General features: G+C 42.1%; 1 protein-coding gene across 5 annotated transcripts in view; it reads left to right on the top strand.

The window, feature by feature from the left end:
* The window catches only part of NDE1 (nudE neurodevelopment protein 1), a 39,875-nt gene that overhangs the window by 6,637 nt on the left and 6,264 nt on the right, over positions 1-26,974 (top strand). For all 5 annotated transcript variants that reach the window (XM_037067690.1, XM_037067692.1, XM_037067691.1 and 2 more), the window contains 4 exons: positions 789-914; positions 3,050-3,203; positions 7,457-7,605; positions 26,510-26,646. In XM_037067690.1, coding sequence (XP_036923585.1) covers positions 829-914; positions 3,050-3,203; positions 7,457-7,605; positions 26,510-26,646 — 526 coding nt within the window. In that variant the 5' untranslated portion in view covers positions 789-828. The remainder of the gene's footprint in view (positions 1-788; positions 915-3,049; positions 3,204-7,456; positions 7,606-26,509; positions 26,647-26,974) is intronic.

Below are 26,974 nucleotides of genomic sequence, written 5' to 3'. Positions count from 1 at the left end.
CTCCCTCCTCCACTGTGTTGAAACTATTCTTGCTCACATTACCAGTGACCAACATTTTGCTAAGTCTGGTGGATATTTTCCAATCCTTATCTTACCACCTTCTCTGTTTTGTGGATACTGTAGAATGTTCCCCTTTCCCCCTTGAAACCATCTACTCCAGGACAGCTGGCTCTTCCTGATTCTTATGTCTCTGTTTCTCCTCTCCTCCGATTACCACTTCTTTCCTTGCCCCCCTTTCAGATACTGGCATTCCTCAGAGTTCCAGAAATAGTCCTCCTTAGGTCTTCCAGCGGCTCTGTCACAAGAGAAAGGGAAGCACCAGCTACAAACTCATGCCTCCTAAATTTGTATTGTTAGCCCAGACTTTACCTGAATTTCAGATTCAGTGTCACATCTAGATGTGTCACGGGCATGTCAGACTAATAATGTCCCAGACGTGGGTCATTATCCCCTTGCCCTGGAGATTTTCCTTCTGATGTTCTGCATTTCTGCATCTCTGGTGATGGGGACAGTGTTGGCACCCTGTTGCCTAAGCTAGAGTCCCAGAAGATGTCCTTGCCTCCATCTTTTCCTTAATTCCCTTCTTCCCAGTGTGGTAAGTCAGCAAATCCTGACAGTTTTATCTCTCCATGGAATGAAACATGCTGGTGGGCTGTATTTTGTCTTGGTTTAGTTTTAGTGTTTTGGCAATGTATTATTATTTAATCCAATGTAAAGTTCAGGAATTTTCCCCCCAGTAATGTTCAGGTATTTAACCAGAATAATAATTTTAAAACTGTCTTTCCTAGACACTATGCCACAAAAAGAGTGACCTCTTCTTCTGTTTTCATGATGGAGGACTCTGGGAAGACGTTCGGCTCTGAGGAAGAAGATGCTAACTATTGGAAAGATCTGGCAATGACCTACAAGCAAAGGTCAGTTCACCAAAGTTCACCCGCCTTTTCTTCCCATAACGATAGCAGCAGTCATTTTGCAGGGTGGGGTGGGGCATATTATGTGACAAGCACTGTGAAGGCTTTGCATATATTATCTCAGTTAAATCTCAGAACTGCCCTATGAAACAACCAGTATCAACACATTTTACAAATGAGGAAACTGAGCCTCAGTGAAGACAAGTAACTTGCCAGGTCACACAGCCAGTAAGTCGCAGAGCTAGAATTCGAACTCCAGAGCCTGTGTTCCTAAGCAAACTACTACTTCCCATCTTATTTTCTGGCAGGGTTTTATCAGTTCCGGGATGCCATATCCAGTGAGTGCTTTGTGTGTGAGGAAGGAACTCCCCGTGCCTAGCAAAATGGGTTGTTGCAGATTGTAAAATCTGAAACCAGTGTTTCAGTGCCCATATCTGGGAATTGTGTGTGTATGTGTTCAGTCCTGTTTCTTTTACTTCTCATGGACTCATAATCTCTTTGTGGAAGTCTTATTTCAGTTCATCAAATTTCTTTGTTCTTAGTTTGACTTAAGGTTAAATGCAGGCTGGTGTTTAAAAAAAAAAGTGTCCATTCTCAGTCAGGGCACATGCCTGGGTTGCAAGCCAGTTCCCTGCAGGCCAACTCCCAGCAGGGGACGCACAAAAGGCAACCATACATTGATGTTTCTCTCCCTCTCTCCTTCCCTTCCCCTCTAAAGATAAATAAATAAAATCTTTAAAAAATAAATAAAATTTTAAAAAAATGTCCCTTGAGTTTTAAGGATTGAGAAGCTAGAACTGGGATGGGGTAGGGACACTTTATGTGTGTCTTATGTGTCACTGAGTTGGTTTCCAACTACTGGCAACTCTGAGTGAATGCTGTCCACAATATCCTGTCCTGAGCAAACCTACTCAGCTCCAATAGATTCAAGCCTATGGCTTCTTTTATGGAGTCAGTCCATCTCATGTTTGGACTTCCTCTTTTCCTTGCTGCCTTCTATTTTTCCCAGGGTTATTGTTTTTCCAAAGAATCCTGTTTCTTGTGATGTATCTAAAGTAGCTTCAGTTTTGTCATTTTTGCCTCCAGCGCTATTTCAGGATGTAATCTGCTCTAGGAGCCACCTGATAGTCTTTCTGGTGGTCCAGAGTATCTGTGTAGCTCTCCTCCAACACCACATTTTACATGAATCAGTTGTTTTACGATCAACCTCCTTCACTGTCTAACTTCCACATCTGTACATAGTATCAATAATTGGGAATACAAAGACATGGATGATCTTAGCCTTAGTGTCTAGTGATACATCTTTGCTCTTGATGGCCTTTCCTAATTCTTTTGAGTCTCAGCCTTATCGATTTCTTGACCGCAGTCTCCATTTGAATTGATGGCTAGCACAAGGTAAGCAAAATCTTTAACAAATTTGATATCGTCACTGTCCATGTTAAAGTTGTATATTTTGCCCCAGCTGGTGTGGCTCAGTGGATTGAGCACGGGCCTGTGAGGCAGAGGGTCGGCGGTTCGGTTCCCAGTCGGGCCACATGCCTGGGTTGCTGGCCGGGTCCCCAGTGGGGGACACATGAGAGGCAACCACACATTGATGTTTCTCTCCTACTCTTTCTCCTTCCCTTTCCCTCTCTCTAAAAAGTAAATAAGTAAAATATTTTTTTAAAAGTTGTATATTCTGTTCGATAGGTATGATATTCTATAGGCATCATTATAGGCATGGTCTTCTTTATGGATACATTACAGTGGTGTGATAGTGACATATTTATATTATAAATAACCCAACTTCTACTTATAAATAAATGTGAAGAGGATACATAATCCAAAGTATATTTACTACATGTTGGGCTCAAAAATATATGTTGGATGAATGAATGAATGAAGAGTGAATTGATTAAGAAATGTCTCTGGCTCCAGGCGTTCCAGGGTTCAGGTCCAAGCTGGGTTTCTGACTTCCTATGTGACCTTGAAACAAGTCACTCATCTTGTCTAAACCTCATCTTTTCATTTGTAACATGAGGATAATAGTAGTTTTTGCCTTAAAAGGTAGTTGAATAAAGTGCTGATTCGTGTGTAAGACTTAGCATTATGTAGTTGCTCAGCATATTCTTATTTGACATGTGGGAATTCTGCTATAGGGCCGAGAATACACAAGAAGAGCTCCGAGAGTTCCAGGAGGGGAGCCGAGAATATGAAGCTGAATTGGAGACACAGCTACAACAAATTGAAACCAGGAACAGGGATCTCCTGTCAGAAAATAACCGCCTTCGCATGGAGCTAGAGACCATCAAGGTGAGGGGGTGAGAGGAAATGCAGTCACGTAGCGACGAGCTTCTAGTGTGGTGCGTGTGACTGGGAAAGGGAGTCCCGCAGAGTGGGGGGCCGTGCCCTGGGCTCACTCCCACCTGCAGGCTTTCTGGGTGGATGTAGTAGTTGAACTCTTTATGAGTCAGGAGCTCTGTGAGAAGCAGGTCACACACATGTCCCCAGAGCCATTCTTGGATTGTCTATAGTAATAAGGCATGTGCAAAGTAAACAGTTTTAGAGTACGAAGTGTTCCTAGAATTGTTGATCATTGTATTATAAGGTCCAGGGGAATGCTGTCCAGTATGGTAGCCTCCAGGCACAAGTGGCTATTAACATTTAAAGTAATTAAAATAAAATAAGTAAAAATTCAATTCTGCTGTTGTACTGGCTACACAAGTGCTGTGTAGCCACATGTCTGTAGTGGGTCTCATTATTGGACAGAGAGGCTGGAGAATGCTTCCGTCATAACAGAAAGTTCTGTTGGACAGTGCCAAAGTTCTGTTGGACAGTGCCAGCAGGTTCCTCAACTGGGCACGATTGATATCTGAGGCCAGTTAAATGTTCTTCATTGTGAGGGCTGAGTTTTGCCTTGTAGGATGGTTAGCAGCATCCCTGGTATCCACCCACTAGATGCCAGTAGCAGGCCTCCCGGGTATGAGAGCCAAAAATACCTCCAGACATGGCTAAGTATCTGGAGAAGCACTGCTCTAAAAGGGTAAAGACTGCCCCTTTGGCTCTTCTATAGGGCTTAGCACATGATCACTGAGTGTAGCTCTGTTCCTTAAGAGACTGTGGCTGCCCGTCCTCGCTGCCAGGCAGGTCACCTCACCAGCTTTGTAAACACCAGACAGGCCGGAACCCACCCCCGCCCAAGACTGCTGTTCTCATTAAGTCTGGGTGGGGCCCCAGCATGTCTGCATATCTCTTCATTTATCTCTCTTTTTAATAAAGCTCTCAAGTAAATTTTGATGAGCTGCCTTGGGAGAGCGCCCAGGCCCCGTAGTGTGGGCCAGGGCAGGGTGTGAAGGAAAGAGATGTGCTACCGGCCCTCTGGAAGCTTCTTGGGGAAGACAAACCTAACCACAGGAAGCACTTAGGGAAAAGATGCTCAGTTATGTATTACTGACCATGAGATCCTCCTGAGAGAGAGAAAGGTCTACATGGGTTGGAAACAGCTGCAGGGAACCACTGGGGAGGGACTTGAGCTGGTGTTTGAAGATGGGGTGGGCAGGGAGTGTGTAGAGCTAGTGGCTTGGTGCCCAGGATTGATAAAGAGGTCTTCTGGACCCGCCACGGACATGGACAAGGATGAGTGTCAGGTGGACCTTGAGAGTCCTGCTTTACTGATGCATGGGAAGAAGTGAGACCAAAAGATGGATTGGGGATTGAGAGATGGGGAGGGTCGGAGGAAAGACCCCAAAGACCATGGAAGCTGAGGAGTAGAGGTCAAGCCTTTATGCTGTAGACCCCAGAGTTCAAAGTAGCTGTCTGCAGATTAGTCTGGCCCATAGATGCTGTTTGCTTTGCCTCAGTGGTTTTTATTCAACATTTATCATGAAGGTTTTTAAGTACACAGCAAGGTTGAAAGAATTTCCCAGTAAACACCTCTACGTCTGCCACCCAAGCTGTACCAGTAACCTTTGCCATACTTTTTATTATGTATCTGTGCATCCATCACTCTGTCTTATGATTTGGTGCATTTCAAAGTGAATTGCACGCATCTAGACACTGCCTGTAAAATACCTCAACATGCTATTAGTAACTAGAGTTGGAGGTTTGTTTACAGTTTATTCTTTTGATAATAAAATTTATATCTTTAATATCAACATTCGAAGTTGTAAGGCTGTAAAAATCTGGAGTTCCTGTTTCCTTTGAGCATTGGCAGATCTGGCGACACAAGGCCTTCATTCTTCCATAGCAGCAAAAAGCTGAGTAGTGGTTGCTAAGACAGAGCAAGCATTCTGCAGTTCACCCCAGTCCCTACTGCTGCACCCCCTCCCCCACCTCCAGCACTGAAGGATAAAGTGTCACCTTCTCTATTCTTACCTGCAGCCCACTTCACTCATTTAGTTAACAGACTGACCCCTGCAGGCATTAGTATTTGATCCCTGCCATAGACATCGAGAACTTGTAGTTCCTAAATTTGAGAGGCCTCGGGAATGGAAAACTATGGAAGGAAGATCGGTGGTATGGCCAGTGATTTAGAAAGGGAAGAGGGCTCTCCACGGATGCTGAATAAATATCAAGCTATTACTAAGTAAGTAACGGCTTCAAAACAGCCTTTGAACCTGTAGAAGACCTTCATTCCAACCGTGTGACAGATCCATGAGACTTGGAGCATAGAACAAGGAAAGAAATAGAAATACCCAAAGTACCACCAGCCCATATTGGTCACCTAAGAGAAATGTATTCAACTGAATAAGCCTCTTGATAACTGGCTTATTCATCACAAGTTGAATTAAAAAGCCTGTAAGGAGTCAGAGCATCTATTGATGCCTCCATCAGCTGACAGCTCATTATAATTAGCCCCAAATGAAAGCACAACATGTCAGCAACAGCTTTTCATGTCCACAAGTTCAAAGGACATCCTTTGAATCATTATGGTGGTGGAGAAGCCCGTTAACTGCATCTTCTGAGAACCCGAGTTTGAATTTAGGTTAATCACCTAGGATTCTGCACCCTCTTGTTTTATCTGGAGATGCACCCACCTAAAGGGTATGAGGCCATCAGAGCCATGCCTGGGAATTGGCTGTGCACGGGCCCTGCTTGCCTCTGTGGGAACGCTGCTTCTGCTCATAGCCAGGAAGCGGAGTATCAGAGGGGACACAGCAGACTGAGCATGTGGCATGCCCTCCAAGTCCTCACCCTGTAAATCTGATCGTTCTGTGGGTGTTGCCCTTCACACTGACTGTCCACGCCTCTCTGACCTAGACACCATTACGTCATTCTAGCAACAGCTTTGTTTACTCAACTGGGTAAAGGAAAGAAAGGAGTTTGCCTTTTTTTTTTTTAACTTTCTAATTAGACTTTGGGCCTTTCCTGTGGGAAGTGGGTGTTTTCTTTCGTGTGTGTGGATGAAGGAAATGTAGTAAGGGTGTTTGGTGAAGATGGAGAGAGGGAGAGAGGGAAGGGAAAAGGGAGAGAGATTGACAGCTCTATCACCTGGCCTGAAGTGGTGAGGGCAGTTTATCATACTTGGTTTTTGTTTTTTTTCTTTCAAGAGAACGAGCCCAGGTACCTCAGGTTGGATCTTGGCTCAGTTATTTGCTACCAGTTGATTTCGGGCTAATTAAATAACTGAGCCTCAGTCCCCACATCTCTGAGCATGACATTAAGTGAGGCAGTGTAATCAGCCTACTGAACCCAGAGGCTGCTACGCAGTGAATGATAAATGTTAGCTGCTAGGTCTTGGAAAGTACTAAGCTTCCTTTCATAATTTATAACAGGTTTTTCCCCCCTTTTTGTTCTTTTCCGCCCTCCCTTCCTTCCTTTCTCCCCTCTCCCAGAGGTCCAGAAGTTCTTCTAACTCCCCCATGCTGCAGGGGAGGGTTCTGGATCACAAAGTGAGAACAATGGTCAGACTGAGTACACAATGTCCTGCCCTTATTGTGGCACATGCAGCCAAAGTCATTGTGATCCATGATGTCATGTGACATGGAATCATATTGCCCCCATGGACGAGGCTTGGAGAGGTTTATGTGGCTTTCTGTGGCTGTGGACACCTTGAGCAAAGTGATTGCTTTGAAGGTAGTTGGGTGCTTCTTGACACCAGAGGCTACAAGGACCAGGTTTTGGAGGAGGCAAGATACAAGATGCTCAGAGGGCTGGGAGGCAGGAAGCACTCTAGACGTGAGAGCCCCCTGTTTTGCCCTCTTTTGTCACGTGCTTAAGAGTCCACATCTGTGGAGAAAAGGTTCTGTGGACTACAGTTAGGCATGATCCCTGGCTGTGGCAGGAGGGTGGGAGAGGAAGGCTGAAGCTTTTTCAGTGAGTGTGGTGGGAGGGAGGACTGGTCCCACGAAGACGCTGTGATAATAGAGGTAACTCCCCTGAAAAAGACAGGGTGCTGGCAGACTGTGGAGAGTAAGGGGAATGGAAGCGCAGTGTCTAAAAAACAACACGTGTCTGCTACAACAGGAGTGCCTTCGGTGTTTTAAGGAGATGACAGGGAAGGGGGAGATAACCAGAGCTTATCGGAAGTCTTAAATTGTTCACTCACTGTTGATTTTGTCATTCAGGAGAAGTTTGAGGCGCAGCATTCCGAAGGCTACCGGCAGATCTCCGCCTTAGAGGATGACCTAGCCCAGACGAAGGCAATTAAAGATCAGCTGCAGAAATACATCCGAGAGCTGGAGCAAGCAAATGATGACTTGGAGAGAGCGAAACGGTATGTCAGGATGGAGAAAACAGGTCTTGGAGCCTTTTGTTGCTGGCTTTTGCCTCCAGCACCCTGGGACCCAGGCACTGCATTGAGAATAGAGAATCCAGCAGTGAGTGAAACCGAGCCAGTGCCCTTATGGATCGTACAGTCTCATAGGCCAGTAAGTGCAACTTAATTACAGAAGTAAGTCCAGGATGTCACAGGAGCAAGTGACAGGATATCTTAATTTGGCCATTGGTGAGAGAGTGTCTGGCAAGGCTTCCCAAAGGAAATGCTATGGAGATGAAGAACGAAGGGTGCGTAGGCGTTGTTCAGGGGAAGAGTGGGAGGCGAGAATGTCCCAGGAAGGAGGACACGCATGTGCTACATAAATAAGGCCCTACGGTAAGAAGGAAAGAAGCATGTTCAAAAACAGTACTTCTTAAATTGATACTCTGTTATTTAGCAGAATGCTAACAATAGTCACTAACACTTATTGACTAACTATGCAGAGCCAGGTGCTTTTTTTTTAAGAAAACATTTTTTAAATTTTTGATAAAAATTGTATACGGTGGTACGCACATATGTTAAGTGCACGCTTCCAGCAGTTTGGACAAGTGTGTATATTCAGGTAACTCACACACCTATTAAGACACGGAACCTTTGCATTGCCCCGCAGTTTCTTGCATTTTTTGGTGTTTTTTTTTTTAGGACTCACAATATACATGCTGAACTTTTCAGTCTAGTTAGTTAATAATCGTATCACTTCAGGTGAAATGCAGCAACCTTGCAACCTTGTAGTGTCATTTACCTTCTTCAACCTTTATGCTATAGTTGTAATAGCCTATTACTACATTTACAAATGCTGTGGATTCACAACATGTTGTAGTTTTTGCTTTAAAAAGCTGAGCACATTTTAAAGAAATTAAGAGTGTAAAAAGATAGCCTTTTATATTCATGTCCATATTTACCGTTTCTGGTTTACTCCTTTCTGAGGATCTGGGTTTCCCTCTGGTATCATTTCCCTTCAGCTGGGAGAACTTCCCTTAGGATTCTTGTAGTCCACGTCTGCTGACAGTGAGTTCTCCTGGTTTGAGTTTATCTGAAAACGTTTTCATTTGGCTTCATTTTTTAAATAAAATATTTATTTATTATTTCAATATTTTATTTGAAATAAAAATATTTTAAAATATTTTTATTTATTGATTTTAGAGAGGAAAGGAGAAAGAGAGAGAAACATTGATTTGTTGTTCCATTTATTTATTCATTGGTTGCTTCTTGTATGTGCCCTGACTGGGGATTGAACCTGCAACCTTGGTGTATTAAGGCAACACTCTATAACCAACTGAGCTACTTGGCCAGGGCTAAAATTATTTTAAATAGGCTTTTTTTTTAAAGCAGTTTTAGGTTCACAGCAATATTGAGAGAAAAGCACAGAGTTTCCGTGTATACCCTGTTCTCACACGGGCACAAACTTCCCACTATGGGCATCCCCACCAGAACAGCACAATCAGTGAACCTGCACTGACACATCATTGTCACCCAGAGTCCACACTTTACATTAGGGTTCACGTTTGGTGGTGGACATTCTGTGGGTTTGAACAAATATGTGATGACGTGTTTCTGTCATTGAGATACCATACAGACTAGTTTGTTTCACTGACCTAAAAGTCCTCTGCTCTCTGCTTATTCATGCCTCACTCTCCTAACTCCTCTTGTCTACTCATCTTCTTTCTGTCTCCATGGTTTTGCCTTTTCCAGAATGTGATATCATTGAACTTAAAGAGTATGTAGCCTTTTTGTATTGGCTTCTTTCATTTAGTAACATACATTTCAGGTTCTTCTATGCCTTATTCATGACTCATTTCTCTTCAGCACTGAATAATATTCCATTGTCTGGATGTACTGCAGTGTTTTTATTCACTCATAGATTTTCTGATTGTAAACATGTAAATTAAGCAGAGGAGTAAAGTTCTAAGTAAGTTCTAAGTAAGTTCTTACTTCCTCTAAGTAAGTAGAGGAAGTACGCAAGTACATCATTAGCTCAAGTACACGTCATTTCTGTAACTCTTTGTGGCTAATCCTGTGTGGCTTCACCAGGTCTCTAGAAACTCTTTGCTCATTTTATGAGCTCACAAATATAAATGTATACTTGCTTGGATGAGGATTCCTCCGACAAATTTCCATCTTTGATAGTAGTTCCACAGGACATTTTGTGAAAGAACATTATTGCACTCCAAGGTACCAACCCTAAAGTGTAGGCCATGGCTGTAAAGCCCCAGTTTTTCCTCAGTTATCTGCCAGTTCTACACATAAAAAGAAAAATGTCTTGAAATAAATGCAAAGACAAAGTACTCCTGCTAATTATTTAATTATATTATCAAGATTGTTCTTGATTTATTGGGCATCAAAGGAAACTTCTGTCTGGCAGGTATCAAATCACTTTAATGACCAAAGGTGAACAGATTAGCTAATTCAAGCCTTAAAAAGAGTTTTTAGTGATTGATGTCCTTCCATATTTTCTTTTGCTCTGGATCACTGATAACATGTTTATTCAGAAAAAATATAAATACCAGCATAACTATAGCAAAGTAGTAGTACATTTCTTAGTGTTAATTTTATATCGGATGTTTTAGTCCTTTAATACATGTTTACTTTTTAAAAATTTTTTAGCTACAGGTTTACAGCATAGTGATTAGACATTTATATAACTAGGGAAGCGATCGATTCCCCTGATAATTCTAGTGCCCATCTGACACCATACATAGTTATTAAGATATTGACTGTGTTGCTTATGCTGTGCTTTACATCCCTGTGACTATTTTATAACTGGTAATTTGTGCTTTTTAATTCCTTACCCTTTTTTATCCTCCTTTCCATGTGGCAGCCATCAGTTTGTTCTCTGTATCTTCCTTACCCACTCCTCTGTTGGTGCACACTTAGGTGCTTCCATATCTTGGTTATGGTGAGTAATGCTGCAGTGCACATAGGGCTGCATGTATCTTTTTTGAGTTAGTGTTTTGGATTTCTTTGGATAAATACCCACACGTAGAGTTTCTGGGTTACATAGTGGTTTTATATTTAATTCTTTGAAGGATTTCTATTCTGTTTTCCATGATGGTTCTACCATTTTGCAATCCCATCAGCAGGACACAAGGGTTCCCATTTCTCCACATCCTCGCCGACACTATTGTCTGTTGATTTACTGATGAGGGCCATACTGACAGGTGTGTGGTAATACCTCAGTGTGGTTTTAATTTGCATTTTTCTGATGATAAATGGTGTTGAGCATCCTTTCATGTGTCAAGTCGTCCCACCTGTATGTCCTTTTTGGAGAGATGTCTATTCAGGTCCTCCACCCATTTTTTAATTGGATTGTTTGGGGTTTTTTTGGATGTTGCATGAGTTCCTTATAAATTTTGGATACTAATCCCTTATTTGGTGTGTTATTGAAAATTATCTTCTCCCATTCAGTAGATTGTCTTATCGTTTTTTAAAAAATATTTTATTTATTTATTTTTAGAGAGAGTGGAAGGGAAGGAGAAAGAGTGGGAGAGAAACATCAGTGTGTGGTTGCCTCTCATGTGTCCCCTACTGGGGAACTGGCCTGCCACCCAGGCATGTGCCCTGACTGGGAATCAAAGCGGCAACCCTTTGCTTCCCTGGCCCGTGCTCAATCCACTGAGCTACACCAGCCAGGGCTGTCTTACTGTTTCATTGATGGTTTCTCTCACCATGGAAAAACCTTTTAGTTTGGTGTAGTCCTATTTGTTTATTTTTTCTTTTGTTTCCCTATCCTAAGAGACATATCCAAAATAAGTGATGTCAAGAGTTTATTACTTATGTTTTCTTCTAGATTTATGGTTTCAAGTCTTAAATTTAAGTCTTTAATCCATTTTGAGTTTGTCTTTGCATATGGTATGAGAAAGGGATCTACTTTCTCTCTCTTGCATGTATCTGTTCAATTTTCCCAGCACCATTTATTGAAGAGACTATCTTTACCCCATCGTATATTCTTGGCTCCTTTGTCATAGATTAATTGACCATATAGGTGTGGGTTTATTTCTGTTCCATTAATCTGTGTGTCTGTTTTTATAACAGTATCATGCCGTTTTGATTACTATAGTGTTGTAGTATAGTTTGATATCAGATAATGTGATGCCTCCAGGTTTGTTCTTTTTTCTCAGGATTGCTTTGGCTATTCAGTCTTATGTGGTTCCAACAAATTTTAGAATTAATTAATTAATTAATTATATATTTACAGGTTTAAAAAAAATATTTATTTTCAGAGAGGGGAAGGGAAGGAGAGAGGGAGAGCGAAATATCAATATGTGGTTGCTTCTCATGTATCCCCCACCTGGAACTGGCCTGCAACCCAGGCATGTGCTCTGACTAGGAATCGAACCGCGATCTTTTGCTTCACAGCCCGCGCTCAATCCACTGAGGAACACAGCCAGGGCTAAAAATATATTTTATTGATTATGACATTACAGTTGTCCCATTTCCCCCTTCACACCTCCCCCACCACATTCCCCCGCTTTAGTTCATCTCCATGTGTCATAAGTTCTTTAGCTTCTACATTTCCCACACTACTCTTGCCCTCGCCCTATTTTCTCCCCACCATCTATGCTACTTATTATCTGTACCTTCTACCCCGCCTCTTCTCTCACTCCCCTGTTGCTAACCCTCCTTATGATCTCCATTTCTGTGGCTCTGCTCCTGATCTAGCTGTGCACTTAGTTTGCTTTTGTTTTAGGTGTGGTTGTTAATAGCTGTGAGTCCTTTCACTGTTCATATTTTTATCTTCATTTTCTTAGATAAGTCCCTTTAACATTTCATTTAGTAAGGGCTTGGTGATGGTGAACTCCTTGAATTTGACCTTATCTGAGAAGGACTTTGTCTGCCCTTCCATTCTAGATGAAAGCTTTGCTGGATAGAGCAATCTTGGCTGTAGGTCCTTGTCTTTCATGAATTGGAATACTTCTTTCCAGCCCCTTCTTGCCTGTAAGGTCTCTTGAGAAATCAGTTGACAGTCTGATGGGAACTCCTTTGTAGATGTCTGTCCCCTGATCTCTTGTTGCTTCTAGAATTCTCTCCTTCATTTTAATCTTGGGAAATGTAATTATGATGTGCCTTGGTGTGTTCTTCCTTGGGTCTACCTTCTTTGGGACTCTCTGTGCTTCCTGGACTTCCTGGACTTCCTGGAAGTATATTACCTTTGCCAGGTTGGGAAAGTTCTCCTTTATTATTTGTTCAAATAAGTTTTCCACTTGTTGCTCTTCCTCTTCCCCTTCTGGTACCCCTATAATTCAGATGTTGGAATGTTTAAAGATGTCCCGGAGGTTTCTAAGCCTCTCCTCATTTTTTGAATTCTTGTTTCTTCGTTCTTTTCTGTTTGGTTGTTTCTTTCTTCCTTCTGGTCCATTGATTTGAGTCCCAGTTTCCTTTCCATCACTATTATTTCCCTGTGCATTTTCCTTCATTTCACTTAGTGTAGCCTTCATTTTTTCATCTAGTTTGCAACCCAAATCAACCAGTGTTTTGAACTGTGCATCTGATAGGTTGGCTATCTCTTTGTCACTAAAAAGTGTTGGCTATGGGGCTTTGATTTGTTCTTCTGTTTGAGCCTTAATATTTTGGTCTGGTCACGCCTGTTATGTATAAGGGGCAGAGCCTTAGGTGTTCACCAAGGCAGGGCAACCCAGTTGTTGGGGTGTGACCTTGTATGTGGGGGCGGGGTCCAGGAGGGAACAATGGTGCTTGCTCTACTCTCGGATTTCTATCCCCTCTGCCTCTTCCCACAAGCAAATTGGGCCCTTCTGGTGCTGTTTCCCGGGTGGGTGGGCTTGTGTACATTCTAGGACCCTGTGGGTCTCTCCTGGCACTTCAACCCCCACAAGTTTTTTCAGTTGGTGCTTTTAGGCTTTACTTCCCGTCACTGGGGCCCTGGGTTGCACGGTCTGTGTCACTGCCCATTTCTGCCTGGTTTATCTGCACTCGAATGTGTGTCTGGAGTCAGCNAGCTGTGAGTCCTTTCACTGTTCATATTTTTTATCTTCATTTTCTTAGCTAAGTCCCTTTAACATTTCATTTAGTAAGGGCTTGGTGATGGTGAACTCCTTGAATTTGACCTTATCTGAGAAGGACTTTGTCTGCCCTTCCATTCTAGATGAAAGCTTTGCTGGATAGAGCAATCTTGGCTGTAGGTCCTTGTCTTTCATGAATTGGAATACTTCTTTCCAGCCCCTTCTTGCCTGTAAGGTCTCTTGAGAAATCAGTTGACAGTCTGATGGGAACTCCTTTGTAGGTGACTGTCCCCTGATCTCTTGTTGCTTCTAGAATTCTCTCCTTCATTTTAATCTTGGGAAATGTAATTATGATGTGCCTTGGTGTGTTCTTCCTTGGGTCCACCTTCTTTGGGACTTTTGTGCTTCCTGGACTTCCTGGAAGTCTATTACCTTTGCCAGATTGGGAAAATTCTCCTTTATTATTTGTTCAAATAAGTTTTCCACTAGTTGCTCTTGCTCTTCCCCTTCTGGTACCCCTATAATTCAGATGTTGGAATGTTTAAAGATGTCCCGGAGGTTCCTAAGCCTCTCCTCATTTTTTGAATTCTTGTTTCTTCCTTCTTTTCTGTTTGGTTGTTTCTTTCTTCCTTCTGGTCCATTGATTTGAGTCCCAGTTTCCTTTCCATCACTATTATTTCCCTGTGCATTTTCCTTCATTTCACTTAGTGTAGCCTTCATTTTTTCATCTAGTTTGCAACCCAAATCAACCAGTGTTTTGAACTGTGCATCTGATAGGTTGGCTATCTCTTTGTCACTTAAAAGTGTTGGCTATGGGGCTTTGATTTGTTCTTCTGTTTGAGCCTTAATATTTTGGTCTGGTCACGCCTGTTATGTATAAGGGGCAGAGCCTTTGGTGTTCACCAGGGCAGGGCAACCCAGTTGTTGGGGTGTGACCCTGTATGTGGGGGCGGGGTCCGGGAGGGAACAATGGTGCTTGCTCTACTCTCGGATTTCCATCCCCTCTGCCTCTTCCCATAAGCAAATTGGGCCCTTCTGGTGCTGTTTCCCGGGTGGGTGGGCTTGTGTACATTCTAGGACCCTGTGGGTCTCTCCTGGCACTTTAACCCCCGCAAGTTTTTTCAGTTGGTGCTTTTAGGCTTTATTTCCCGTCACTGGGGCCCTGGGTTGCACGGTCTGTGTCACTGCCCATTTCTGCCTGGTTTATCTGCACTCGAATGTGTGTCTGGAGTCAGCCAACTGCCTTGCGCACCTCACTGGGTTGGGTCTGCTCATTTCCTTCCTGCACCCAGCTCTGCCAACCACAGCTTTTTCCTGCCCAGATCCCTCTCTGCTGGCTGCTGACTCCACCCCTCTTAGCGGTCTGGATGAATGGTTCGTTGTTGTTGGACTTCGGTACAGTTCAGTTTTCTGTCTGTTCTCATCGTATTTTTGTTTCTAAATCTTTGTTGTCCTTAAATTTGGTTGTGTGAGGAGGAACAGTGTTTCCACCATGCCTCCATCTTGGCTGGACTAGAATTATTTATTTTAGTTCTGTGAAAAATAAAATTGGAATTTTGATAGAGGTTGTGTTGAATCTCTAGATTGCTTTGGGTAGAATTAATATTTTAAGAATATTAATTCTTCCAGTCTATGACCAAAGAATATTTTTCCATTTATTTGTGTCTTATTCACTTTCTTTCCTCAGTGTGTTACAGTTTTCATTGAATAGATTTTCACCTCCTTGGTTAAATTTATTCTTAGGTATTTTATTTTTTTCTGATGCAGTTAAAAATCAGATTGTTTTCTTAATTTCTCTTTCTGATAGCTTGTTATTAGTGTACAGAAATTATATTGATTTTATATCCTGCAACTTTTACTGACTAGTTCTAATAGGTTTTTGGTGGATGATTTTGGGTTCTCTCTACATGTATATAGGTGTCATGTCATCTGCAAATACTGAAAATTTTATTTCTTTCTAATTTGGATGCTTTTAATTTTTCTTACCTAATTGCTGGGGCTAGGACTTTCAATACTGTGCTGGAAAAAAGTGATAAGAGTAGGCATCCTTCTTTTGTTCCTGATCTTTAAAAAAAGCTTTCAGCTTTTCACCATTGAGAATGAGCTGTGGATTTGTCATATATACCTGTTATTATGTCGAGGTATGTTCCCTGTCCACCCACTTTTTGAGAGTGTGTCATCAGAAATGGAATTTTTGTCAGGTACTTTTTGCATCTACCGAGATGATCATATGATATTTATCTTTAATTTTGTTAAGGTGATATATCATGTTGGTTAATTTGGAGGTGTTGAAGCATCCTTGCTTTCCCAGGAACAATGAACTCCCACTTGATCATGGTGTATGATTTCTTTTATTTTTTAAAAGATTTTATTTATTTATTTTAAGAGAGAGGGGAAGGGAGGGAGAAAGAGAGGGGGAGAAATATTGATGTGTGAGTGATACATCAATCGGCTGCCTCTTGCACACCCCCGACTAGGAACCTGGCCTGCAACCCAGGCATGTGCCCTGGCTGGTTATTGAACTGGTGACTTTTCAGTTCACAGGCCAGCACTCAACCCACTGGGCCACAGCAGCCAGGACGCATGTATGTGTATTAAGGATATTGGTTCGTAATTTCTTTCTTTGTGCTGGCCTTGTCTCCTTTTGGTATTTGGGTAATGCTGGCCTCATAAAATAAGTTTGGAAGATCTCCCTCCTCTTTAATGTTTTGGAAGTGTTTAAGGATAGTTATTAAATCTTCTTTGAATGTTTGGTAGAAATCACCTGAGAAGCTCTCTGGTCCAGTACTTTCGCTTGTTGTGAGGTAATCTTTTTAATAGAAGTAAGTCTATTCAGAGTTCCTTTTTCTTCTGATTCAGTCTTGAAAGATTGTATATTTCTAGGAATTTATCTTTTCCTTTCAACTTGTCCAGTTTGTTGGTATATAATTGTTTGTGGTAGTTTCTTATAATTTTTTTTATTTCTGCCAGTTGTAACTTCTTTCATTTTAACTTTGTTTATTTGATAATGGTCTTTATTTCCTGGTTAGTCTAGCTAAACGTTTGTCAGTTTATCTTTTCAAAGAACCAGCTCTTAGTTTCATTGATTTTTCTATTATCTTTTTAGTGTCTATTTCATTTATTTTTGATTGGATATTTATTATTTCTTTTTTTCTTTTTTAAAAAAAATACATTTTATTGATTATACCATAACAGTTGTTCTATTCTCCCCTTCATTCCCCTCCACCCGCACACTCCCTCCCCCACCATTCTCCCCCCCTTAGTTTATAACCACGTGTCTCAAGTTCTTTAGATTCTATATTTGCCCCACTATTCTTGCCCTCCCCCCTATCTATTTTCTACCTACTGTCTATGCTATTTTCTGTACCTTCTCCCCCCTTCTCCTCCTCCCACTCCCCTGTTGCTAACCCTCCATGCGTTCTTCATTTCTATGGTTCCACTCCTGATCTAGCTGTCCTCTTGGTTTGCTTTTGTTTTAGGTGTGGTTGTTAATAACTGTGTGTTTGCTGTCCTTTCACTGTTCATATTTTTCATCTTCTTTTTCTTATATAAGTCCCTTTAGCATTTCATATAATAAGGGCTTGGTGATGATGAACTCCTTGAACTTGACCTTATCTGAGAAGCACTTTATCTGTCCTTCCATTCTAAATGAAAGTTTTGCTGGATAAAGCAATCTTGGCTGTAGGTCTTTGGATTTCATGACTTGGAATACTTCTTTCCAGCCCCTTCTTGCCTGTAAGGTCTCTTTTGAGAAATCCGCTGACAGTCTGATGGGTACTCCTTTGTAGGTGACTGTCCCCTTATCTCTTGTTGCTTCTAGGATTCTCTCCTTCATTTTGGTCTTGGCTAATGTAATTATGATGTGCCTTGGTGTGTTCCTTCTTGGGTCCAACTTCTTTGGGACTCTCTGAGCTTCCTGGATTTCCTGGAAGTCTATTTCCTTTGCCAGACTGGGGAAGTTCTCCTTTATTATTTGTTCAAATAAGTTTTCCACTCGTGGCTGTTTCTTTCCCCCTTCTGGTACCCCTGTAATTCGGATGTTGGAACGTTTAAAGATGTCCTGGAGATTCCTAAGCCTCTCCTCATTTTTTTGAATTCTCATTTCTTCATTCCTTTCTGATGGGATGTTTTGTTCTTCCTTCTGGTCCATTCCATTGATTTGAGTCCCAGTTTCCTTTCCATCTCTAGTGGTTTCCTGGACATCTCCCTTCATTTGAATTAGTTTAGCCTTCATATGTTCCTCTAATTTGTGACTATAATCAACCAGTTCTGTGAGCATCCTGATAAACAGTGTCCTGAGCTGTGCTTCTGAGAGGCTGGCAATTTCTCGGTCACTTAGAGTTATTGGGTCTGGGACTTTGAGTTCTTCTTGCGCCATCTTTTGGGCTGTTTGTGCCTGTTACATAGCAGGATCGGAGCCCTAGGACTTCACCAGAGCAGGGCAACTAAGTTGCTGGGTTGTGATGTTGTATGTGGGGGCGGGGTCAACGAGGAACAATGGCGTCCCGTCTGCCGCTGCGGCCCCCACTGGTGCTGCAGCTGCCACCGTGACTGGGCCCACGTGTTTTGTCCCACTGCACCCGAGTGTGCCACCGTCATCAGCCCTCGCCCCCTGGGGCCTGCATGGTCCGTCTCCCTGTGCGCGAATGTGGGACCACGGTCAGTCTGCCCCATACCCTGACTGGGTCCGGGCTACCTGTGCGCCTGGGTCTGGGGATCTTTTCTGCCCGACCCAGCTCCACTGCTGGCTCTGCCCCTCTTACCGTCCCTATTGAACGGTTAGTGGTTGTCGGACTTCCGTATAATTCAATTTTCTGTTTTGTGGCTGTGTCTTTGTTCTCCAAACCTTTGTTGTATTCAAACTTGGTTGTGGGAGAAGGCACAGTGTTTCCACCTATGCCTCCATGTTGGCAGAAGTCCGGATATTTATTATTTCCTTCCTTCTAACTTTGGGCTTTACTTTTTTTTTCTAGTTCCTTTAGGTTTAAAGTCAAATTGTGTATTTGAGCTTTTTCTTTTTTCTTGAAGTAGGCTAAATTCTCATCTTTTTTCCCCTGAATTGAACTCAACTCTGTTTTGTAAGAACCTCTCAGATATCCTGGTATCTAATTCTGGATTCTATATTTTGGTCCAGTATATAATTTGTGAATTACTATACCAACACTGTAATTGATGTGGACTCCAGCCAGCAGTGTCTGTGGTGTTGTGGATGAGACAAATTCACATGGACTGCCAAAGTCCTATGGAGAAAAAGGGTTGACCTGGCCACTCTCTCAAGGGGAAAGTGCCTTGACAAGCTTTTATTGGCCTTCTAATAGCATGCATCAAAGAAGGTTTTCATTCATTATGCTTAGGTTTGCTTTAGGCAATTACTTTTTACAGATAACAAAAGAAAGGATGTTACTGATTACTTCTTACAGATTAACAAGGGAAAAGTGTTGCAAATGCAAGGGAATGATAAGAGGAATTGGTCTGGTTATACTCCATCCTTGGGAGAATTAGCACACACTTCAGGAAGTTATTTTAAAGATATGCAGTAAGCATTTTCTGCTTCAACTCAGGGTGAGGGAGTTTTAGCAAGAGCAAGCCTCAAAGCAGCCTAAGTATAATGCAGGCCTGATTTCCCATGGGAAAGCTGATCCGTGGGTTTGGCATCCTGCATGCCGACTCGTGCCTGTGGGCTTTCTCATAGGGCTGGGCTACATTTGCCATTCCATGCGGATAGGTTCCCTATAATAATGACTTGATTACTGTGACTTTATAGTATATTCTGATTTCTGGCAAGCCATTGGCATACCACTGGTCCCACTCATAAATCATTGATCAAAGCAGGTTATGTCAAGCAGGCCAAGCCATGTCAAGGGGTGAGAAGGTACATTTTATCCACAGTGGGGCCATGGCAAGGGTGTGGATGCAGGGAGGGTAAAGAATTGGGACTAATAATGCAGTCTACCATGAAGAGATTATGCATTCTTGTGGTTCAAAAATAATATACAGGGGGGTACAGTTTTTCATGCAAGTTAAAGCAATTGAAAATAGAGATTCATATTATTCCTGTCTTTTTTTTAACAAATGAGCATTTTATACACATTGTCATATACCTTGCTTTTTCACATATCAATAGGTCTTCCAGATCTTCCTGTCTTTTTATCTGCCCCCCTCCACCCAGATGCATAATATTACATTGTGTGGTTGGCATTGTATTGGATAATACATAATAATTTATCCAGTCCCGTGTGGATGGATATCTGCTTCGTTTCCATTATTTTGCTGAGATAAGAATTGCTGTAATGAGTGGTAAGCATTGCTTGGACAGATGTATGTATCTGTTGAGTAAGTTTCCAGAAGTGAAATTGCTGGGAGAAACACCTGTGCATATATGATTTTGGTGGTTATTGCCCTGTTTCTCTACTTTAGTTGTACCAATTTACATTTCCAATAGCTATGCGTGGAGTCGGCCCCTGTTTTCCAAATGGCTTCACTAACAGTGTGGTTTTCAGACTTTGGGTTTCTGCTAGTCTGATAGGCGACAGGTAGGTGCATTTCTGAAGTGAGTAAACTTGAGCTCCTTTTCTTATATTTAAGGACTCTGATTTGTTTTTCTATAAACTTGATTCATCTTGCCTGTTTTTAAATTTGGTTGTTCTTTCATCAATATCTAGGAGATCTTTTTATATTTGTCTGTGATATGAATTTAAAATATTTGGATGTTTTGTGTTCCAGATTTGTCTATTTCTTTTTTTTAAGTTACTTGATTTCTGTGTAGTCAGATTTTTATTAGTCATACTTAGAAGGTCTTTCTAGAGTCCCAAGTTATAAAACAATTAGTCTGTGTTTCCTTCCAGTAGTATCTTTATATATTTTTATTTTTTCTGTTTTTATTTTCAGCTTTTTTTATTTTTTAAATCACTTTTTAGTTTTAATTACAATTAGTATAAAATATTATATTAGTTTCAGGGGAACCCTAGTAATGAGACATTATATAACTTACTAAGTGGTCATCTCAATATATTTCATATCCATTTGACACCATACATAGTTATTAGAATATTACTGACTATATTCCCTATAATGTACTTTACAACCCTATGACTATTCTGTAACTATGAATTTGTACTACTTAATTCCTTCACCTTTCACACATTATTACCTCAACCCAACTCCCATCTTACAACCATGAAAATATTCTGTCTATGAGTGTGTTTCTGTTCTGCTTGTTCATTTTGTTTTTTTAGATTCAGTTGTTGCTATATAGGTATTTATTGCTATTATTTTTCCTTTCTTTTTTCTTCTTAAAGAAGACCTTTTTACATTTCATGTAATAATACTGGTTTGGTTGATACTCCTTTAGCTTTTTCTTATCTGGGAAGTTCTTTATCTGTCTCTTCTGCCAATTCTAAATGATAGCTCTGCTGGGTAGAGTAATCTTGTTTGTAGGTCCTTGCTTTTTATCACTTTGAATATTTCTTGCCAAGGCCTTCTGTTCTGAAGTGTTTCTGTTGAGAAATCAGCTGATAGTCCTGTTGGGGCTCCCGTGTAGGTAACTTAATTGCTTTTATCTTGTTGCTTTTAAGATTTTCTCTCTAACCTTTGGCATGTTAATTGTGATGTGTCTTAGTGTGGGCCTGTTTGGGTTCGTCTTGTGTGGGACTTTTGGTGCTTTCTGGATTTGTGCATCTATTTCCTTTGCCAGGCTATGAAAATTTTCTGTCCTTTTTTTCATATAGGTTTTCAATTTCTTGCTCTCTGTCTTGTCCTTCTGAAACCCTCATGATGTGAATATTGGTACTCTTGAAGTTGTCCCAGAGGCGTCTTACATGGTCTTCGTTTTTTTAATTCTTTTTTCTTTTAGCTGTCCTGATTGGGTGTTTTTTACTTCTTTATATTCCAAATTACTGATTTGATTGTTAGCTTCATCTGCTTGATTCCCTGTAAATTATTCTTCACTTCTGTTAGTGTAGCCATCATTTGACTGGTTCTTTTTTTATGGGTTTCATGTTTTCTTTTATACTATTGGAGTTCTCACTAAGTTCATTGAGCATCCTTATTACCAGTGTTTTGAACTCTGCATCTAATAGATTGTTTATCTCCATTTTGTTTAGGTTTTTTCCAGGAGTTTTTGTTCTGTTCTTTCATTTGGGACATGTTTCTGTGTCTCATTTTGGCAGCCTCCCTGTGTTTGTTTCTATGTACTAAGTAGAGTTGCTATGACTCCCAGGCTTGGTAGAGTGGCCTAATATACTAGGTGCCCCGCAAGGCCCAGTGGTGCAGCCTCTCTGTTTGCCCGAGCTGGACAGTTTAGGTGCCTGTCCCCCCACCCCACGAAGGGTGTGTACACTCTCCTGTTATAGGCGATCCTTCATTGCTGTTGGCACATCAGTGGGAGGGATTTACCCCCAGGTCAGTCAGCTGTGAGGACTGGCTGTGACCACTTTGGAGGATCAGCTGTGTAGGGGCTGACACCATGGAGCAGGACTTACTTCACAATGGCTCTGGTGCCTTCTGAGTCTGCCTCTTGAGTGTGCCATTTGTGGTGGTGATTGTGTGGTGCTTCGATGTGATTTGAAGCTGTCCACTGGGTGCAGTGGCTCTGAGGCCTTCCAGAGGTGTAGGCCAAGGTCAGCGACTGGCAGTGTTCTGCCTGGGGCCTCCTGGCATGAGCTACAAAGCCTTCTGCACGTGGCTGCTACTTGTACTGGGCTTGGAAGTTTGCAGGAGAGGCCAAGTTTCAAACCTAGGCAAGCTGCCATTAGTGCCAGGCCTGGGGCCACTTGATAAGAGGTATAGGGCACGCCAAGGCTAGATGCTACTCGTTTGAAAGATTTTAGGAGAATATGAAGCACAAGTGTAGACAGGCCATTTGTATGGAAAAGGCACTGGAAACAGCTTGGGTGGATCCACAAATTGGGTGGGGCAAGGCCTCAGAGAATCACTGGGGTGGGGCGAATGGTGTTAGCCAGGTTGATGGAGACTCAGATATAGCACCGCCTGCCATCTCTGTTGGGGAGGGTCCAGCAAAGGAACAGCAGCCTCAGCCAGGACTTCACCTGGTAGAAAGTTGCCCCTCCAGCTCCTTCCCTGATGCTGAACAATTCAGTTCCTCTCCATGTGTCCCTGGTGCCCTTTGAGCTGCTTCCCTAATACTGAATCTCAGAGAGAGTGAGTCTGAGTGAGTCCCTGCAGTTTCTTTAAGAGGAACATCTGGGACCCCAGAAGCCCTCCATCTCACTCAGCCACAGTCCCTGCTGGTTTTTACAGCCAGCAGGTATGAGACTTCTCTTCCTGGCACTGGAACCCTGGACTGGGAGGCTGGTATGAGGCTGGGGCCCCTTGTCCCTCAGGGGTGTCTCCATGACCAAGATAGCCCTCTCAATTTTATTATTATTATTTTTAAATCCTCACCTGAAGATATGTCCATCAATTTTAGAGAGGAGGGAGGGCAAGTGGGAGGGAGGGGAAGAGGGAGAGAAAGAGACAGACATCGGTGCAAGAGAGAAACATGAAACATCAGTTGGTTACCTCCCAAACATGCCTTGATCGGGGATTGAGTCCGCAACCCAGGTATGTGACCTGACCAGGAGTTGAACCTCTGCAATCTTTGGCAGACGGGACAATGCGCCAACCAACTCAGTCACCGGGCCAGGGCTCCCTCCTGATTTTTACGTTCCACATATGACTGCCACATACGGTTGTGGGACCAGCCCACTCTGCATCTCTATCCCGCCTGCCATTCTCAAGGTGGCTTCTTCTAAATAGCCTTAGTTGTAGGATTTCCGTTCAGCTAGATATGAAGCGGTTCTGAATGATGGTTGTTCTAAAGTTTAGTTGTAATTTTGATGTTTTTTCTTTTACTAAGTTGCACTGGTTTTCATTTTGGCCAGTTGTTGACTAGTTGAATGTTAAAACCAGTTGGGGTAGAGGTCCAAATCATCATTATATTGGGTTGACCAAAAAGTCCATTTAGTTTTTTCAGTAAAATAAAGGACACATTTTTCATTTTCACCAATAACTTTATTGATTTGGATTATTTTGAGTATGTTGTTTATCTCCCACCTGGTAGAACACTGATTGTTCTCAACTGTCTCCGTTTGATCACGATCACCTTCGCCTGGTGTACCCGACTGTAGAGCATCTTCCAGGGGGAAACCTCCAGCACAAAGCCTTACAAACCACTTTTGACACCTTCAATCAGTCACAGCACCTTCTCCTTACACTGCACAAATCTCTTTTTTTTTTGCATTTTAGTTGTGTTTTTACCTTTCTTGAAATAATAAAGCATAATAGGCCAGAAATGTTGCATATTTTCTTCCATCTTCAATATTAAAATGGCTGTACAAAATTCACCAATTTTGACTTTTTTTATAAGCACACTCATATGACACCTGTCCCAGAACAATCTAACAAAGTTGTCTGAATGAAGTTAAAGACAGCTAAGTGCTACTACAGCCATCTTACAGAAAAAGCCAACCAAACTTTTTGGCCAACCCAATACAGTGAGTAAGGTTCTGGAAACCTAAACTTTTACTTAAAAAAAAAATCTTTAAAATGTTACAAATTTATTGTAACATTTTAATAGTTATATTTGGAAAATTAAACCGTCTGCTGCAGAACAATCATTTTTCTGCACCATCGGCAATTTGCTTGTCATGGACCCCGTGCTGTACCTCAGTGAAACTGAGCGGCTCACAGTAAACTGGGGAGGGGGTTAGCTGGATTACTTAGGGCCCAGTTGGAAGTAATTAAAAATTAAATACATTCCTTAAAGGTTATATTATTTAATATACCTAAAAGTTCTACAAAGATTAAAATAGATTTAATGTAATTGTGTTCTTCTATGTGTTATTATTGCATAGACATTTTTTTTACTTTTTGTGGTAATGTCAGATTTACTATCTTAACCATTTTTAAGTATAACATTCAGGAGTGTTACCTGTAGTCACACTATTATGCAACAGATCTCTAGAACTTTTCATCTTGCAACATTAGAACTCTGAATCCACCAAACACTAATTTCCCCTTTTCACTCCAGCCCTTGGTAATTACCTTTCTATTTTCTGTTTCTGTGATTTTGACCACCTTGGATTCTCCATATAAATGGAACCATACAGTATTTGTTGTTTTGTAACTGTCCTGGTCTCTTAGCATAATGTCCTTAAGGTCCATCTATCTTGTAGTATATGTGAAACAGGATTTCCTCCTTTTCTTTTTTTTTTTAAAGATTTTATTTATTTATTTATTTATCTTTAGAGGGGAAGGAGAGGGAGAGAAACACCAATGTATGGTTGCTTTTCGTGCGTTCCCTGCTGGGAGTTGGCCTGCAGGGAGGGAACCGACCTGCAACCCAGGCATGTGCCCTGACTGGGAATCGAACCGCGATCCTCTGGTTCGCAGGCCCGCGCTCAGTCCACTGAGCTACACCAGCCAGGGCAGGATTTCCTCCTTTTCAAAGCTGCGTAATACTCCATTGCATGTATGTATCACGTTTTCTTTATGCATTCATTTGTTACATAATCGCTGATCCACACAGATTCTGCAGTGCCAGAAATACCTCTAAAGTTGTTTTCAGAGTTCTCTGGCATTCCAGAAGCCAGCAATAGATTTTGACCAAATACTGAGTTTAAATTTCTGATACAGGTGGAATTTTTCTGGAGGGACCCAGAAAAATTGGTGCTGCAGTACCCAGTAGGAACCCAATACTAACTTCATTTTCAGGTGGCTGCCCAGTAGTCCTCAAACCTAGAATTGAACTGGCCATATTTCATCAATTATTATGATGCTCCCTTTATCACAAATGAGATTCTCACATGTATTTGATCTTTTTTGTTGTTCTTTGACATGTCAACCTTAGAGCCATTTTGACTGATTCCAGTGTTGTAGTTTTTTCTTAGTTGTTTTTCTTCAGGCACTCCTGGTAACTTTTATTTACTTCTGAGACCCTTGGAGGGTAGGTACTAATAGGACATAACCTGGGCATAGAAGGATATGTTGAATAAATCAATGAATCTATTCCCCTTGCTGTTGAAGTTACCCAAGGACACTTAGCTAGTCTTACATGGAAGAGCCAGATGTTAACTTCTGGATTCCACTCCAAACTATGCTTCTAATCACCGTGAGCTACAATGAACAGAATGTTAAAGGTCTTCTGGAGACAAACATGGGGTCAGTAATAAAAATTGCTGACATTTATTCAGCACTTAGGTGTGAAACATCTGTTGTCTGCTTCCTGTATGACTCTGGTTGTTCCCACCCCACCCCCAACCCTCTGTGGAGGCACTAGTACTAGCCTGACTTTGCACATGAGGAAAACTGCTGGCTCCCTTTTCTGTGCCTCAGCATTAACAGGTTTCTTCATTACAGCACTTCTCAGTGTCTGTAACACAGCGTTGTGGTGAAATGACTACCCTGTTCATAGGAAGTGGTGGTTAATGGAGCAGCTGGGCTGGGGTGGGGCATTTTTAACTCCTTATGTTCAGAATTAAAGATGGTCTCTTCTGCTCTTTGAAATGCATGTTATTACATCGCGTGTGCATTTTAGTAGGATAGTCTGAATACTGTTTGTCATGTGCATCTTCAAGAGAAGGTGGACCCGTTGGCATTGACTGGGCCCCATATGTGGTCCTAATAAGGCCTTGGCTGACTGCTAAGTTTTGTGTGCACACTATCTCATTTAATCCTCAGCACAGCCCTGCGAACCTCATGAGCTAAGACAATGCCCATCCTGCAGGTGAAGAACCAGCCAGGGTCCCAGAAGATTAAGGGGTTGCTCAGGTCTGTGGTATCTAGGAGGTGCCAGTGCTGGGGCTCCCACCCTCATCTGTCAGACCCTTCTGCTCTCCCAGATGTGTAGGCAACAGATGGATGTCGCTAATCACTCTCTTGGACAACTTTGCTTTTCTCTTCCCCAGGGCCACAATTATGTCTCTGGAAGACTTTGAGCAGCGCTTGAATCAAGCCATTGAAAGAAATGCCTTCCTGGAGAGTGAGCTTGATGAGAAGGAGAATCTCCTAGAATCCGTTCAGAGACTGAAGGATGAAGCCAGAGGTCAGGGGGCCTGGGCGTTGTTCCGCATGCCCTCACCAGCATTGTCCCCTCTCCCCGCCTGAGACGTTGTCTGATGTTCCCCTTGCTGGAAATCTGCACCCTGCTTGGCACACAGGCTCTCTGGTCAGAGGGCGTGGGACCACACTGAGCCTTGGTTCCCACCCCTTGCTGAGAATTGTCAGATGTTCAGCCTGGTAAGACCCCTAGTGGGTAATTTAAACCCACCACCAGCCTCATGTTCAGAAGGAGCCCAAGATTTTTGTGGGGGAAAATTCCTGTTGATGGAATTACCAGCTAGTCCATTATTTTTGTGGTTTGATGGCAGCTG

This window comes from Sturnira hondurensis, unplaced genomic scaffold (genome assembly GCF_014824575.4).
Source record: "Sturnira hondurensis isolate 20B ecotype Veracruz unplaced genomic scaffold, ASM1482457v3 Scaffold0017394, whole genome shotgun sequence".
NCBI lineage: Eukaryota > Metazoa > Chordata > Mammalia > Chiroptera > Phyllostomidae > Sturnira > Sturnira hondurensis.
This window is presented reverse-complemented; position numbering and strand designations above follow the sequence as displayed.